At 35.1% G+C, this 15,055-nt stretch overlaps 1 protein-coding gene across 1 annotated transcript in view; it reads left to right on the top strand.

The window, feature by feature from the left end:
- The window catches only part of MALRD1 (MAM and LDL receptor class A domain containing 1), a 695,880-nt gene that overhangs the window by 231,164 nt on the left and 449,661 nt on the right, over nucleotides 1–15,055 (top strand). Inside the window, exon 21 of the mRNA XM_032166926.2 lies at nucleotides 1,299–1,461. Coding sequence (XP_032022817.1) covers nucleotides 1,299–1,461 — 163 coding nt within the window. The remainder of the gene's footprint in view (nucleotides 1–1,298; nucleotides 1,462–15,055) is intronic.

The following is a 15,055-nucleotide window of genomic DNA, read 5'->3' on the forward strand; positions in this document are numbered from 1 at the left end:
TGGCCAGGTGCAGTGGCTGACGCCTGTAATCATGGCACTTTGGGAGGCCAAGGTGAGCAGATCAGGAGCCCAGGAGTTTGAGATCAGCCTGGCCAACATGGCAAAACCCCATCTCTACAAAAAGAATACACAAATTAGCTGGGTGTGGTGGCATGTGCCTGTAATCCCAGCTACTTAGGAGGCTGAAGCAGGACAATTGCTTGAGCCTGGGAGGGGGAGCCGAGATCTTGCGCTCTGGCCTGGGTGACAAAGTGAGACGATGTCTAAAAATAAAAATAAAATAAGAACACATAACATGAGATCTACCCTCTTAACAAAATGCTAAGGGTACGATACATTATGGTTGACTCTAGTGTAATATTGTACAGCAGATCCCTAGAACCTATTCATCTTGCTTGACACGTTATATTTTCTAGTAGTTCTATTAAAAGCCTACAAATTATATATTTTAAATGATAAGAACAGAGATATATTGGATCCTAAATCCTTTCACAGGATAAACAATTAATGTCAGAGATTAACTAATACACCTGAATGTCATGACTAAAAACACTTTTTTAAATGTTTCCTTTTCAGATTTCACATTAACTCATATACCCAAATTTCTAAATGGTCATAGTGGTATGCTGCCACTGTTAATGTCATTTAAAAGCTAGAGTGCACACCAGGTTTTCTATAGTATACACAAGAATTTCATTGAATTGAATATTTCTTTTTTATTCAGCAGTGGAAGATTTTAGACACATGAACACATTCAGAGAGAGAATTCAGAAAACAGTTTTACAGATAACCTGTACATTTTAAAAAATTGCTGGACCTGTAATTTCCTGTGATATTAGAATAAAATTATTACAAGAATCTGTGAAACTTGCTAGGAAACAGGTCCAATATCAAAGTTATTGGAAATCTCGTTGCTTAAACTGAAGTTGGGAATTAGCAATAACCCCTTCAGAGACTAAGAACAGACTTGTCAGAACTTGGAGATCATGCAAACAATGAAATAGCTTAATGGAAGTGCTTAAATTTCTGCTTTAGAAGCTAATTAAAATCTCACCTCCTCATGAAACCAGATCATTAGTATATGTATTTTTTCCTATTTTTTTCCTATAAATATTTGACTAGAACAAACCTAGATTTCTTTGAAACTCTTCCAGTGATTTTACAAACCATTTGCCTATTTATTTTAATAATGTTTAAAAGTTACATTATAAAAACAAGAGTAAGAAAGTGCTGATTAAGATTGTACAGAGAAATTGCCACTTACTAGCTCACCTTTTCTTTGTTTTACCCTGTCCAAGTTATGGAAGTTTGCAGCTTTGAGGAAAGAAGCCTGTGTAACTGGTATCAACCAATCCCAGTACATTTACTTCAAGATTCAAACACATTCAGGTGGGGGCTCGGGAACGGGATTAGTGGTCATCATGGGGAAGAAAACCACAGGCCATCGGTGGATCATACACAGTAAGTGACCATGTATTTCGAATATGTCTCTTGGGAAATATTTATTAAGTATCTCCCAAATTTCTGCCCCCACCACCTTATCCTAGGCAAATGCCATTGTAAAGACAAATGTTAAGTTGAAAAGAAGGCTGAGTGTTTTCTTTCATACAAAATGGAAAAAATATCAATTAAAAAAGCAATGAATGCTCTCGTGAATTTCATAGAAACCAGAGAAGTGCATGAATAAGTGAAGAAAATAATATTATCACTCTTTGAAAAGCCCTGTTAATATATTGTTTTTAAAATGATCTATGGATTTCTTCCCTCCCCAAATCTCTTTTCTCCTTCTTCCCTTTTCCATCTCCTTCACCACCTCCTCCTCCCCTTTCATCTTCTTTAGCCTCCCTTTTTCCCCCTCCCCTTTCCCCTTTCTCTCTTTCTACTTTTTCTCACTCCGATGTGTATTTGTCATACATGTATGAACACAGGTAAATGTACAGATTTTCAACAAGGACGAAAAGATTTTTCCCCTCTTCAATAAATCATGCCATTAAATATTCATCATTATTTGCATTTCACTGTAATGACTTTCAACAATTTACTAACCTGTTCTCAACTAGTGGATTTCCCAGTTAATTTCATATTATCTCAATATTATAAAGTTGCTTCAAAGAAGAAATAGAATGCCTACTGTGTGAGAACGCTGCTGTAGGCCCTAGAAATAAAGGAGTGACTGAAACAGATGATCTTTGCTCTCATTAGGGAGACAGGCAGTAAGTCAATAAAGAGAAAATGTTGCAGATGGTGTTAACTGCTGCACAGCAGAATGGAAACAAGGAAAGGGTTTGTTAGTGATGGAACGTTTGTTTCTGAATGGAACACAAAGGGAAAGGCCCTGAGCCGGGACCATGCAGGAAGACCAGCGTGGCTGGGTGGGATAAGAAGAGCAAACTATACAACAAATGTAATTTTTTTCTTTATTGTATTGACTATTAAGGCTTTTGTCCATTTTTAACTTTTTTCATGTGTGAATATTTTCTAGTGCTATAAGCATGTTTGTGTATTTTACATACCAACTTTTTCTGTCTACCACTTGCATCTTTATGTATCACATGTAACAAATTTTTATCACAGTGACTCCATGCATCTAGTCTAAAAGTGTCAAAGAGAATTGACAGTCTTATAATGACAGACAGCTGTCATTCCTTCAGTACCGTCAATCCAATTCCCTGGAGATATCCTATTATGTCCTAAGATCATTCCTCTTTTCTCACTTTTATTAGGGACTGGTTATAGGTGCTAGTCCATATTTATAAAAGAATATATAGTCATTTCTTGATTCAAAAATTTTGGCTTCCTGTATTGACATCCTATTGTGAGGAATGGAACCTCTATTCCTCTCCCCACATTCCTATTTCTCTCCCTCCCATCATTCTGACTGTGTATATTTATACACAGTTCTGTTTAAATTTTTAGCTTAGCAGTATTCTGATTCTTTTGAAATTTCTGAGCTAGATATTGCATGATGATTGTTTCTTTTGTTTATGTTTTTATTTGAAAATTAATAGTTTTCTTACCTTTTATTTTCCATATATGTTTTATGAACTTAATGTTCTTTTCCTCAATATCAATTGCAATATCAATTTACATTCCCCTAAACCAACCAGGGAAAATGATTGATATTTAGTAATGGTGCTGGGATGTTTGATTTTTCATATAAAAATTACATATATAAATTTAAAAACTATGCCATGTAGTTTTGTGTAACTATGCTCTATGATGTTGAGGTGAAGACAAATCGCCTAACAATGCATTTCTCAGAACTTATTCCCGTCATTAAGTGACACATGACTGTATATAGTTATATACTTGTTCAGCTTGTTTTTTATTAGGACTTGTTTATAGGAAGCAGAATAAGACATAGATGGAATTATTAGTGTTACCTTGGAAGAAGGATATTCCTTGGTGTATAACAAGCAGGGAGAAGGAATGTATTGGTACTGACTTACATGAATTTATGAATTAAAAAAAATTAAGCAACATGACATACAAAGTCATTTAATGGATTTTTTCAAGTACCCATCTTTCAAGGCCTCATCATTTTTTTTAGTTTTAATTTTTTTCTCTTTTGGAGTCTCACTCTGCCACACAGGCTGGAGTGCAGTGGCTCAATCTCAGCTCACTGAAACCTCTAGTTTTAATTTTTGTGGGTACATGGTAGGTGTATATATTTATGGACTACACAAGGTGTTTTGATACAGGCATGCAATGTATAATAATCACATCATGGAGAATGGGGTACCCATCCCCTAAGCATTTATCCTTTGAGTTACAAACAAACCAGTTACTCTCTTTATTTTAAAGTGTACCATTATTATTGATGATAATAACCCTGTTGTGCTATTAAATAGGACTTATTCATTCTTTCTATTTTTTGTACCCATTAATCATCCCCACCTCCCTCCCAGCCCCCTGCTACCCTTCCCAGCACAAGTATTCATCCTTCTCTGACTTCTTTTTCATGTGTCATTTTCTTTACCTTTTCTTTACATTTTTCCTTGTTCATTTGCTCCTCACATTTACATGGTAATAATTATTTTAAGTAGGGATTTTGTGACCTCATTTTGTTCTTTTTTTTTATTTTGGTATCTTCTCTTTTTCTGAGATTCCATAACTAGTATCTTTCCCCTGTTTTGTAGTCCACAATTCTATTGTGTGCCCAAGTCCTGCAAGACCCCGTCCTTCCTCCTCTCATTCTGATGATTCCAGGGAAATGTTATTGCAGATGCTCTCAGATCTTTTCAAAATCTTTATGCCCTTTACAGCCCTCTCCACAGTTAAAACTTCACAACTCCCAAACTCAGTAGCTGCTGCTTCAAAGAAAACTAATGGTGTCTCTGCTGCTCTGTCTGGGACCTCCTTCTGCAGATGGGCCTTATACCCAAGAGATTCACAATATCTTTAGCACTCAATTATTTTCTTCAGGCTGATTTCCTCCCTCCCTGCTTTTAGAACTCTCTTTTGTCATTGTTTTTGTTCTGTTAAGATGGCTCCAGTTTTTTATTTAATTTTTTTTAATTTAAAATTTTTTTCTTTAATTTTTTCCTTGGGCTGCTTTTGACTCACAAAAAAAGCAAAGGGCACTTACAGAAAGTTTTTGTGGCTTATATCAATAAACAATATCTTATGAATAATCTATAAGTCCTTTAAGTAAAGGTGGACTAGAATTTCACATATAAGTGGTAAAGGTAGAAGTAGCAATGTGTCAAAAGCAATAATTTATATTTCCGTATTTCCTCTCACCCTACCACTTTCAATAGACTGAAAATTTCCTAAGGAATCCCAGGAGCTGTGATTTCCCAATGTGTTGCATTGTTTTCAGGTGTGTGGTGCATAACAGGCCTCAATAATTATTTGTTGAATGAATTAGTTGCTAATTAGCATCAATATATTTGTGTTTTATAATTACAGGCTACAGAACACAAAATTAAATTTTAAATAGGAATGCTTAATGGTCAGATAATATTTAACATATGCATTCTACATGACAATAAATCATGGAGAAGGGAACAGCCCCTAACCTTATATCTCCTCTCCTGTCCTTCTTTTCTCTCTAGGCTCGTTCCTCAGCCAAGGAAGGCTTGATATTTTTTCTTTTCTTAAAAAATAGTTCTTATGCATCAGATATCTTACTCTATAGCTTATGGTAAGATTCTAAGTTAAGTTTTCCAAATTTTGTTTTTTGTGTTTGAAGGAAAACTTTTCTAATTTTAAAATGGCTCTTTTCTCTCAGGCGTCTTGCTATAGAAATTTAAAGCCAGGTTTTTAAGGATGTTGTTTTGGAAATAGTTCTCAAGATTAGTTTTAAAAATTGAAAGGCTTTCTGTCAATTCTTTCTTGTCTCTTTCTCTGATCCCAGCTCTCTTGGAGGCAAAGGTTGTTTCTGACTCAGTAAAGTAAGGATTATTTATAAGCAAGTATAAGAGAAAAAAAAACCACAATAATATTTTTCAAAATATTCTCTCTCTTTATACACTTAATGAAACAATAAAAAGTCTAGAAAAGCCACAGTAGGGTAGGAATATGTAGGGAAATTTTCACTATGTAGTTGAGTCTTAGGCAAGGTCTTAAAATGCATATTTTTTACCATGAAAATGACATGACTACCTGATATTATACTTTTTTTTGCATCCACAATTTAATGGACTATCCTTGGTACATCTGAAGTGAACTCTGTGATACAAAGTTAAGATTGCATCTTTATTTTTTATATGTTTGTGGGAGAGTAACACCATTCCATGCAGCTAGTTTATTAATTTTTACATGAATCAGAAAAAGGCATCTCTTCTTGTAGAAGGAGGCATTTTCAGCACAGAGTTCGGTGAGTGGATTCTCCCTTTGTCCTGCTCAGCAGGGCTCAACTGAGGTTACCTGGTGTGATTTTTCTAGGGTTGTAATCAAGGTATATGGAAATATTGCTCTCAACTATGATGCAATGGAAAGATAAAGTAAAAATCATTCAATGACAATATCATCAGTTACAATTTACATGTTTTTTTTGAGCTTGGGGTTGAATAAGATTTCCATTTCCTTTGAATTATGTAGGGAAGGAGAATATTTAGTAGAAAAGTATTTTTCCTAGTATTTTGAGAAAAGAACCATAATCTAGTATTAAAATGAGTTTGTACCCATTCATGCTCCAACAACTACTAAGGCAGTTGGCAAAATCATGAGTCCTTTTCAGCTGAGAAATTTTTAAAAAAATTATTATTTGCTTATCATTGAATCAAGATACTGGGATTACCTAGAATCTGAGCCTTATAGTTCTCATTTAAGTATGCTTAGAATACTGTATATTTGCAGGTCTTGTGTAATGATTCCTCTTAGTTTGTGGTTTTATATGATCTCAGAATCCTGTACTCTCACCTACACAATTACTTTAATTGGTCAAGTCTCTTAGCCCAGGCAGTGTCTCTACAGTATGTAAACTGGCTCATAGCCAAGCACCGTAAATTTTATGATCATTTTTATCTCATAAGAAAAGCCTTTATTTTGTGGAAGTCAGTGTGGCGATTCCTCAGGGATCTAGAACTAGAAATACCATTTGACCCAGCCATCCCATTACTGGGTATATACCCAAAGGACTATAAATCATGCTGCTATAAAGACACATGCACACGTATGTTTATTGCGGCACTAATTCACAATAGCAAAGACTTGGAGCCCACCCAAATGTCCAACAACAATAGGCTGGATTAAGAAAATGTGGCACATATACACCATGGAATACTATGCAGCCATAAAAAATGATGAGTTCATGTCCTTTGTAGGGACATGGATGAAGCTGGAAACCATCATTCTCAGCAAACTATCGCAAGGACAAAAAACCAAACACTGCATGTTCTCACTCATAGGTGGGAATTGAACAATGAGAACACATGGGAACAGGAAGGGGAATATCACACTCCGGGGACTGTTGTGGAGTGGGGGAAGGGGGAGGGATAGCATCAGGAGATATACCTAATGTTAAATGACGAGTTAATGGGTGCAGCACACCAACAAGGCACATGTATACATATGTAACAAACCTGCACATTGTGCACATGTACCCTAAAACTTCAAGTATAATAATAATAAAAAAAAAAGAAGAAAAGCCTTTATTTGATCCAATTTATTCATTTTTATTGCTGGAAGCTAGAGAGCAAAGTTTTAAGTTCTTGGTCCTCAAATACATTTTATTGCACTAAATGCCAATCTATTGGTTAAATAATGTTTAATATTAATACTTTTTTGGAGTATAAAATTATTCCCTCGAGCAAAATAAAGTTCCTCACACTTCATTCATGTGAAATGATGTCTAGTAGAATACCTATGTGTATTCTAGGTCATTGGTTTCTAACTATGCTCATAGAACCCTTGGGGGAAATTCTCAAAATGGAGATTAAGGACCACTGAAAATTTATATATAAATTTGCTTATACATTTTTAAATGCAGGTGCTAAAACCTTGGATTAAAATCTCTGGGAATGAGGCCAGGTGCAGTCACTCACACCTGTAATCCCATTGAGAGGGGAAAGGTGGTTGGATCACTTGAGCCCAGGACATTGAGGTTGTAATACACTACGATCATGCCATTGCACTCCAGTCTGGGTGACAGAATGACACTTTATCTCTAAGAAGATAAAAAAAATTCATGGAATAGAGTTTGGAATTTGTATTTTTACAAATTCTAGATGCTTCTAGAATCTCACTGTTAGGGGCTTTCAAGGCAAGAAGTGGGGAAGGTATTGCTAAAAGAGAGAGGGTGGCTTTCTCACCTAATTCCAATTTTGATCAGAGAAGATTCATTTTTCTCTAAATCTAATAACTAATTAAAAACCAAAATGTTTCAGAAGAAAGAAAAATTGTTCTAAGGTCCTTCCATTAAAAAAAAAAAAAAACAAAATTTGTGGGCCGGATGCAGTGGTTCACACCTGCAATCCCAGCACTTTGGGAGGCTAAGGTGGGTAGATCACTTGATGTCCGGAGGTTAAGACCAGCCTGGTCAACTTGGTGAAACCCGATCTCTATTAAAAATGCAAAAAATTAGTCAGACGTGGTGGTGTGTGCCTGTAATCCCAGTTACTCAGTAGACTGAGTCAGGAGAATAGCTGCAACCCGGAAGGCGGAGTTTGCAGTAAGCTGAGATGGTGCCACTGCACTCCAACCTGGGTGACAGAGCGAGACTCTGTCTCAAAAAAAAAAAAAATCAGATTTGTGTGTCGTAAAGGAACTGTTATAATTGTAAAATAGTTTCGAGGGAAAACTCTACCCTGAGTCAGTCTAAAAAACATCATTTCAAGGCACCCTTTGGCTTCCTTCATTTATTGTACAATACACAATGTTTTTTTCTCAATCGTTTTTGCATACATGGTCTCTTCTCGGTCTCATCAAAATTACCTTTGTCTTTCTGTTGGATCAAAACAAAAACACACATACCAATCTCATGATTAACCAATCGCATGATTACCTGGAAGTGATGGATATTTTAAAATATTGTGGATTTGCTTAAAATGTTAGGACTTGCTTACAGGTGGTTGAGAAACTATTTGTTTGAATATGCACTATCTTGAAAAGTAGAAGTACCCAGATTTTTTAAAAAAACAACACTGATCATTATCTTTCAGTTGGAAGTGAGTTATGGTCCCCACTGCTGCTCATGCACCTACGTTCCTATCTGTATTATTATATATTTGTGCAGACTTGACATCATGATAAACTAAACGCCACATAAATAATGCAGGCCAGGCGTGGTGGCTCACGCCTGTAATCCCAGCACTTTGGGAGGCCGAGGCGGGCAGATCACGAGGTCAGGAGATCGAGACCATCTTGGCTAACACAGTGAAACCCCATCTCTACTAAAAATACAAAAAACTTAGCTGGGTGTGGTGACGGCCGCCTGTAGTCCCAGCTACTCGGGAGGCTGAGGCAGGAGAATGGCGTGAACCCGGGAGGTGGAGCTTGCAGTGAGCCGAGATCATGCCACTGCACTCCAGCCTGGGCAACAGAGCGAGACTCTGTCTCAAAAAAAATAAAAAAAAACTGAAAACAAAAAGAAAAAACGCAAACTATGTCCGTGTGACACTAACTCTGTGTATCCTTCTATATCTAGTGCTGGATATGAATGTAGATAAAAGCTTCAGTAAAGAGAAAATATTATAATTTTTTTCTGTAACGATAATAATTTTCAAAGCTTCAGTCCCTTAGACTGTAAATACCAGAATTATTGCCTTCTCTGGTAAGAAGATAAGCCAATATTTTATAGGCCAGTTTAGAAGCCGTAACGTTCTCCCAGCATAATTTCTAACAGATCGAGATTGTTAAATCTAAAATAATGGTTAAATACCAGTCAGTAGAAACAGTTTTACTGCAATGAAAAGCAAGTGGTGCAAACAGCTGAAATTTAAATTAACTATAGTTATTATTATTTTTTTTTTTTTGCCAAGACACCGAGTGCAATTATGTAGTTATTTTCTTTTAACTGTTTTGATACTTGTTGTCAAGTGGCATTCTGGCAGTATTGCCATAGGACTGAATATAAAGCATAATTATCCCTCTAAACACACAAAACAATGCCCTTATCTTAGATTTTCCTTGAGTTAAGGACCTATTATTTGCATTTTCATATATATCAGTAATTTGTTGTGCGTAAGTAAATTAAATCACTTTAATTTTGATTTTATTCAAAGGTATTTTAGCTGGATAACTTTTAAAAATTGTCTAGAAAAGAACAAGATCATGTCTTTTGTAGGAACATGGATGGAGTTGAAGGCCATCATATTTAGCTAACTATAATGCAGGAACAGAAAACCAAATACCGCATGCTCTCACTTATAAGTGGGAGCTAAATGATAAGAACTCTTGCACACAAAGAAGGGAACAACAGACACTATGACCTATTTGAGGGTGGAGGGTGGGAGGAGGAAGAGAACCAGAAAAAAATAGCTTGGGTACCAACGTTATTACCTGGGGGATGAAATAATCTGTACAAAAATCCCCATGACATGAATTTTACCTGTATGACAAACCTGCACATGTACCCCTGAACCTAAATGTTTGCAAAAAAATGAAATGCAGTCGCTTGAAATACATGGGATTTAAGAAAAATTTGTGCTGAAAATATGTGAACATGTGAACCATATCTAAAATGACAGAGAGAGTGGTTAGGTAGCATACTTGCTATACAAGATAAAGTTTTAAGAAGATAGTCAAAAAAAGGTCTATAAAATTATGTTACCAAAGATCACAGCATTTTTGACTAATAATAAAATAATAACTTTTATATCTCTGTTACAATTGCATTCAAAAATTAAAAATTCATTTTCATTATATAATCTTTAAATATGCTTTACCTTTAACCACATTAAAAAGAAATAATTATACTTACATTCCAACTCCAGTGAAGAATTGTTATAATTGCCCCCAAAAATTGTAGGAAAAACACATTTCCCAAACTAAGTAAAGGTAAATTAGACTTGATTCCCTATAATAAGACAAGAACTTGAACAAATGAATATGCCATATGAAATATGAATCACTTTTATAACATCAGTATGATCTTGTGACATAGTGATTTATGCAGATATATCAATTACTCAAATCAAGCATCTTTACTACCTAAAAGATTCATAGATTGTATTGACTAGGCATACCATTTATCCTTAACATTAGGCATGTATTTCCTGAGCCCCTACTCTGTGAGAACAGAAAACTGTAAGTAGATGTATAAAACCCAGCAGAAAGTGTTATTTACTTAAAGAGTGGTCCACTCAGGTAATGACCTGTCAGTACTATGTGCTTGGTTGTATGTCTGTCTTTAAAGATACCCAACGCATTCTCTATCTTTGGATTTTGTTGGATAATGCAAGTTAACTAAAATAATACTATGGGTAAAGACCATATACTGTTAAGAATTTCTTAGCTTTTTTATTGCTACAAAATTTCTTTTTTTTTTTTTTACTATGAAAAGAAAAATACACTTTTATTTTAGAAAAGTGTTTAGATATAGATAAGAAAGACAATGACATTAACCATAATCCTACTACCATGATATGAACATTATGCATATATGCATGTATATTTTTAATAAATATGCATTTATATTGACCATACTGTTTTTAACCATGCATTCAATTTTGTTTGCAATCTGTAGTCATCTATTTATTAATATTTTTATGAGTCACGAGTATTCCATTAAGTGAATGTACCAAAATTTACTAATTCAAGTCATCACTGTTATTAGTTGCTTTTGGTGATAAACAATTTTAATCAATCTTCGTTGAACAATGTATAGCTTTGCCACATCTCACATCATGTACTGAAAGGAAAATGAAACCATGCACACTAGAATTTTGTGTTAATTATTATTATTACAGTTATTACAAAGTATTATTCGTAAGTTAGACATTTGATAAGTCTCAATTACTCCTCAAAAATGTACCACTTTTGCGAGCAGTTTATGAGATGCCTGTTTTTCTATGTGCTTGCCAACACTGAATATTTAAGTATTTTTTCATATTTTCTAATTTGACAAGTTAAAATAGTATCCAATTGTATATATATTTTTATGTCTTTGATACTAATGAAGCTCACCATTTTTTATGCCTTGCCCAAGTATATTTTGCGTCTGTGTGTGTGTGTGTGTGTGTGTGTGTGTGTGTGTTTCCTGTTTGTGCCCTTGGCTTGGTTTGAAGTGTGCAGTCAGAAGATAATAGATGCTTATTAAATATTTATTGTGATATTTGTATATAGACAGGCCTGAGAAAGAAAAAAGCTGGAAGTTAGAAAATTAATTGAAGTAATTGAACAGGTTTTATTGGCATAAACTAGACAGAAAGAATAGTTTTGCAAAGGAAGGATCTTTCATGTGTCTCCTAGACCTCAAGCTCCGGGAAGGTAGAAACGAGGCTATTTTGTTCACCATTATAGCCCTGGTACCTAGCAAAGCACGTTCCACCTGTGCTGTATTCTGAAGCACATCAGAATTGCCTGGAGATTTGTTAAAACACAGGAATCTTGGGCTCGTTGCAGAGTTTCTGTTTTAGTAGGTCTGGGGTAGACCCTAAGAATTTACATTTTAAACAAATTCCCAGGTGATGTTGATGATACTGGTGTGGGAACCTTACTTTGAGGACCACTTAGTCAAGATCTGGTTCTTGAAATTGGCAGCACATTGGAATTACTTGGAGGCAGTGTTGAAACATACTGATACCCAGGCCCTATTTCATTCAATGAAATGAGAATCTTGATGGTGGACGTGGTTGTATTTTATAAACCATTGCAAGTGTGGGCAGCCAACTCTTGGGAAATGGCCATCTATACTAGGCAGATAACTTTAAACACAGTTCCAGGGAATATTTCATCCTCCAAAATATAGTTTCTTCATAACTTTTTCACCTTTATTACCTTTTTGCATATGTGCTCACATGACTGTACTTTTGTTACACTTTTTCCTCAAATGTAACTATTTCTTCTCCCAGAGTTACAGTCCTTTTACATTTCTAGTGTTTTTATTTTTTATTATTATTTTTGGCTGATAGTTTCTTATTTGGCAAGTTGATAGTGTGACTTTCCTAGCTATGTGTTTTATAAGAGGAGCAAGCAGGCTTTGGCATGATTTTTCCAGTTTGGAAAAATATTGCTGTCTTCATCATTTTGTGGGGAAAATTTCAGGAATGATAAATTATTCTTAAATAATTATTAAATATCAAAATATTATCTGGAGGTTTTATCAACTTTTCCTCAGCACTTAAGTGTTGAAAGGAAATGGATTTAAGGCATATGCTTACTATAAAGAACTGCACTATCATTTCAAGATAAGTTGAGACTGGTTTATGAAGGACACATTTAAATATCTTATTGGCTATTCATGTATTGATTTATTGAATTGATATATATGAGTGTTATATAAAATAGTCTGTTGGAAGTCCTTCATTATTCATTGTAAAAATGTGATTGAAGTAATTGTTAATTCTGTTATACTTGTTCTGTTTAAGAGGACTTTTGGGAGAAATTAGTTTCCAGTCTTTTATGAGCACATGATGTAATTTTACTGAAGAATCAGCTGGTTTTTGTGTTTTCATAAGGCTCTCATGATTATTGCTAATTATATTTTCTTCCTCAGATTTGCTCATAGAAAGCTTAGAACCAACTTTTTCATATATTGTTAGTAAGCCTGTGAAATTTCTATAATGCCTTTTGTGATCTACTTTTATCCTTGACTCCATTTAGTGCCTCAACTCTTTTCTCTTGGTATTATCTTTATATATATAATATGTATTTGTGTGACTGTATCTTTTAGTTTATTATATTGTACTGTATTGCATGTGTTTTTGAGAATAAGGTGAGTTTTAAGTAAACAATAAAATTAAATTTTAAAAGTATAAGCATTATTAATGATCTCATTAGAAGTATACACGTTCTGTGAACTTTGTTTTAATTGAAATAATTATTTACTTATAATTGTTTTCACTTTATGAACTAATTTTCTCATTCACTATAAAATAATTTAAAAGAGTTAATTCTATAATCATAAGATTAAAAGAGAGAGTATATATAGATTGGGTTTTCTTTAGGTAACTAGAAAATATTTAGACATTTTATTAGTGGCATGACAGTAAAAGTAATACAGTTTCTGGAATAATAAAGTTTGGGGTAAGAGTATAGATCATCATGGCTATTTTTAAGACTTTTATTTATAGATATAGTTACACTTTTATAAGAATGTAGTGGCTGCATACCCTGCCTCATAAATGTATAAACTATATTTATAGCGTTATTTGTATGCCCTATGAAATATTACTTTCGAAGGCATGTTGAAATGCAATTTTATAGCTATTTTGCATACACGATATGAGAAATATTTTATGCAAGTAACAGGAGATGCAAAGATCTTTAAATTTAGATTTAAAAAACTGTATCATTTAAAACAAAGTAAGGACCCAAAAGAAGATACAAAGTATTCTATGGGAACTGAGGAGAGAGGCTTCATATCCACAAAGGGAAAAAAAAAGCATTATGGGAAAGGTAATTTTTGAGTTGGCTGTAAAGCATTGCATAGAATTTCATCAAGCAAAGCGATGACTACACCCAACATGGGGAAATAATAAATGATTATTTTATTATATAAAAACTTAGTATCTAAGAGCAACGGCTTGGAAGGTGTCTTCATCCATTTTGTGTTGCTCTAAAGGAATACCTGAGACTGAATAACATATAAATGAAACAGGTTTATTTAGGTCATGGTCTGCAGACTGTACAAGCAGCATGGTGCCCGCATCTGCTCAGTTTCTGGTGAGGACTTTTGTGCTGCATCAAAACATAGCAGAAAAGTTCAAAGGCGAAATGGGCACATGGGAAGAAGGACCAAGCCTAAGAGTCTTCCTTGCTTTATAACAACCCACTAATCCCTTCCCAAGAATCAATCCAGTCTCCTGAGAGTGGGAACTCACTACTGCTAGAAAAGCACCAAGCCATTCGTAGATAATCAGCGCCCATGACGCAAATATCTCCTGCTTCACCTCCCAACACTGCCACACTGGAGATCAAATTTCAACATGATATTTGGTTGGAATGGGACAAAGGACATGATTTACAAGAGAACTGATAGGAAAGACAAGAAGGAAAGGAAAGGAAACAAGGGGAAACCAAGGGAAAGAAAGGAAAGGGAAGGGAAGCAAGGGAAAAAGGGGAAAAGGGAGAAAGAGAAAAAAGGGAAAGGGAAATCTCAGGGGAACATGTGTGACAGAGAGAGACTATAGGAAATTAGTAATGTCAAATGGGTAATGTCATGACTAAACTGTAAGAGAAGAGAATGACTGGAAACTTGGACAGTGCCTTTTTTTTTTTTTTTTTTTTTTTTGAGACGGAGTCTCGCTCTGTCGCCCAGGCTGGAGTGCAGTGGCGCAATCTTGGCTCACTGCAAGCTCCACCTCCTGGGTTCACGCCGTTCTCCTGCCTCAGCCTCTCCGAGTAGCTGGGACTACAGGCGCCCGCCACCAGGCCTGGCTAATTTTTTGTATTTTTAGTAGAGACGGGGTTTCACCGTGGTCTCGATCTCCTGACCTCGTGATCCGCC

This window comes from Hylobates moloch, unplaced genomic scaffold (assembly GCF_009828535.3).
Source record: "Hylobates moloch isolate HMO894 unplaced genomic scaffold, HMol_V3 SCAFFOLD_2, whole genome shotgun sequence".
NCBI lineage: Eukaryota > Metazoa > Chordata > Mammalia > Primates > Hylobatidae > Hylobates > Hylobates moloch.